Here is a 309-nt window from a genome sequence, read left to right as displayed (position 1 = left end):
CCGGCCCCAGCCGCCCCACTGCCGCCAAGCCCCTCCAAACGTCAGCCCCCCAACCCCGACCTCCTGCCCAGCCCATTCTGCCCGAGCAAGGACTAAGCAGAGCAGCAGAGGGCCTGACTGCGAGGGGGCGACAGTCACCCAGCACGGGCCTCTGGCTCCAGGCTACCTTGTTGGTTCGGCTGTAGATGCGGAAGACGAGGAGGAGGTTGAGGAGGTAGAGGCCGGCGAAGAGGTACTGCGCCAGGCGTATGTCGGTGCCGCGGCCTGTGGCATAGTACAGTCCCAGGAAGATGTAGACGAAGCCAGCAG

General features: G+C 65.7%; 1 protein-coding gene across 1 annotated transcript in view; it reads right to left on the bottom strand.

Annotated features, from left to right (window-relative positions):
* Positions 1–304, bottom strand: part of ALG3 (ALG3, alpha-1,3- mannosyltransferase) — a gene marked incomplete at its 5' end in the record, with an annotated part of 2,534 nt that extends 2,230 nt beyond the window's left edge. The window contains one exon of the mRNA XM_010135564.1: positions 167–304. Coding sequence (XP_010133866.1) covers positions 167–304 — 138 coding nt within the window. The remainder of the gene's footprint in view (positions 1–166) is intronic.
* Positions 305–309: the final 5 nt, after the last annotated feature.

This window comes from Buceros rhinoceros, unplaced genomic scaffold (assembly GCF_000710305.1).
Source record: "Buceros rhinoceros silvestris isolate BGI_N320 unplaced genomic scaffold, ASM71030v1 scaffold20854, whole genome shotgun sequence".
Taxonomy (NCBI): Eukaryota; Metazoa; Chordata; class Aves; order Bucerotiformes; family Bucerotidae; genus Buceros; species Buceros rhinoceros.
The sequence above is the reverse complement of the archived record's forward strand: the minus strand, read 5'-3'. Positions and strand labels throughout refer to the sequence as shown.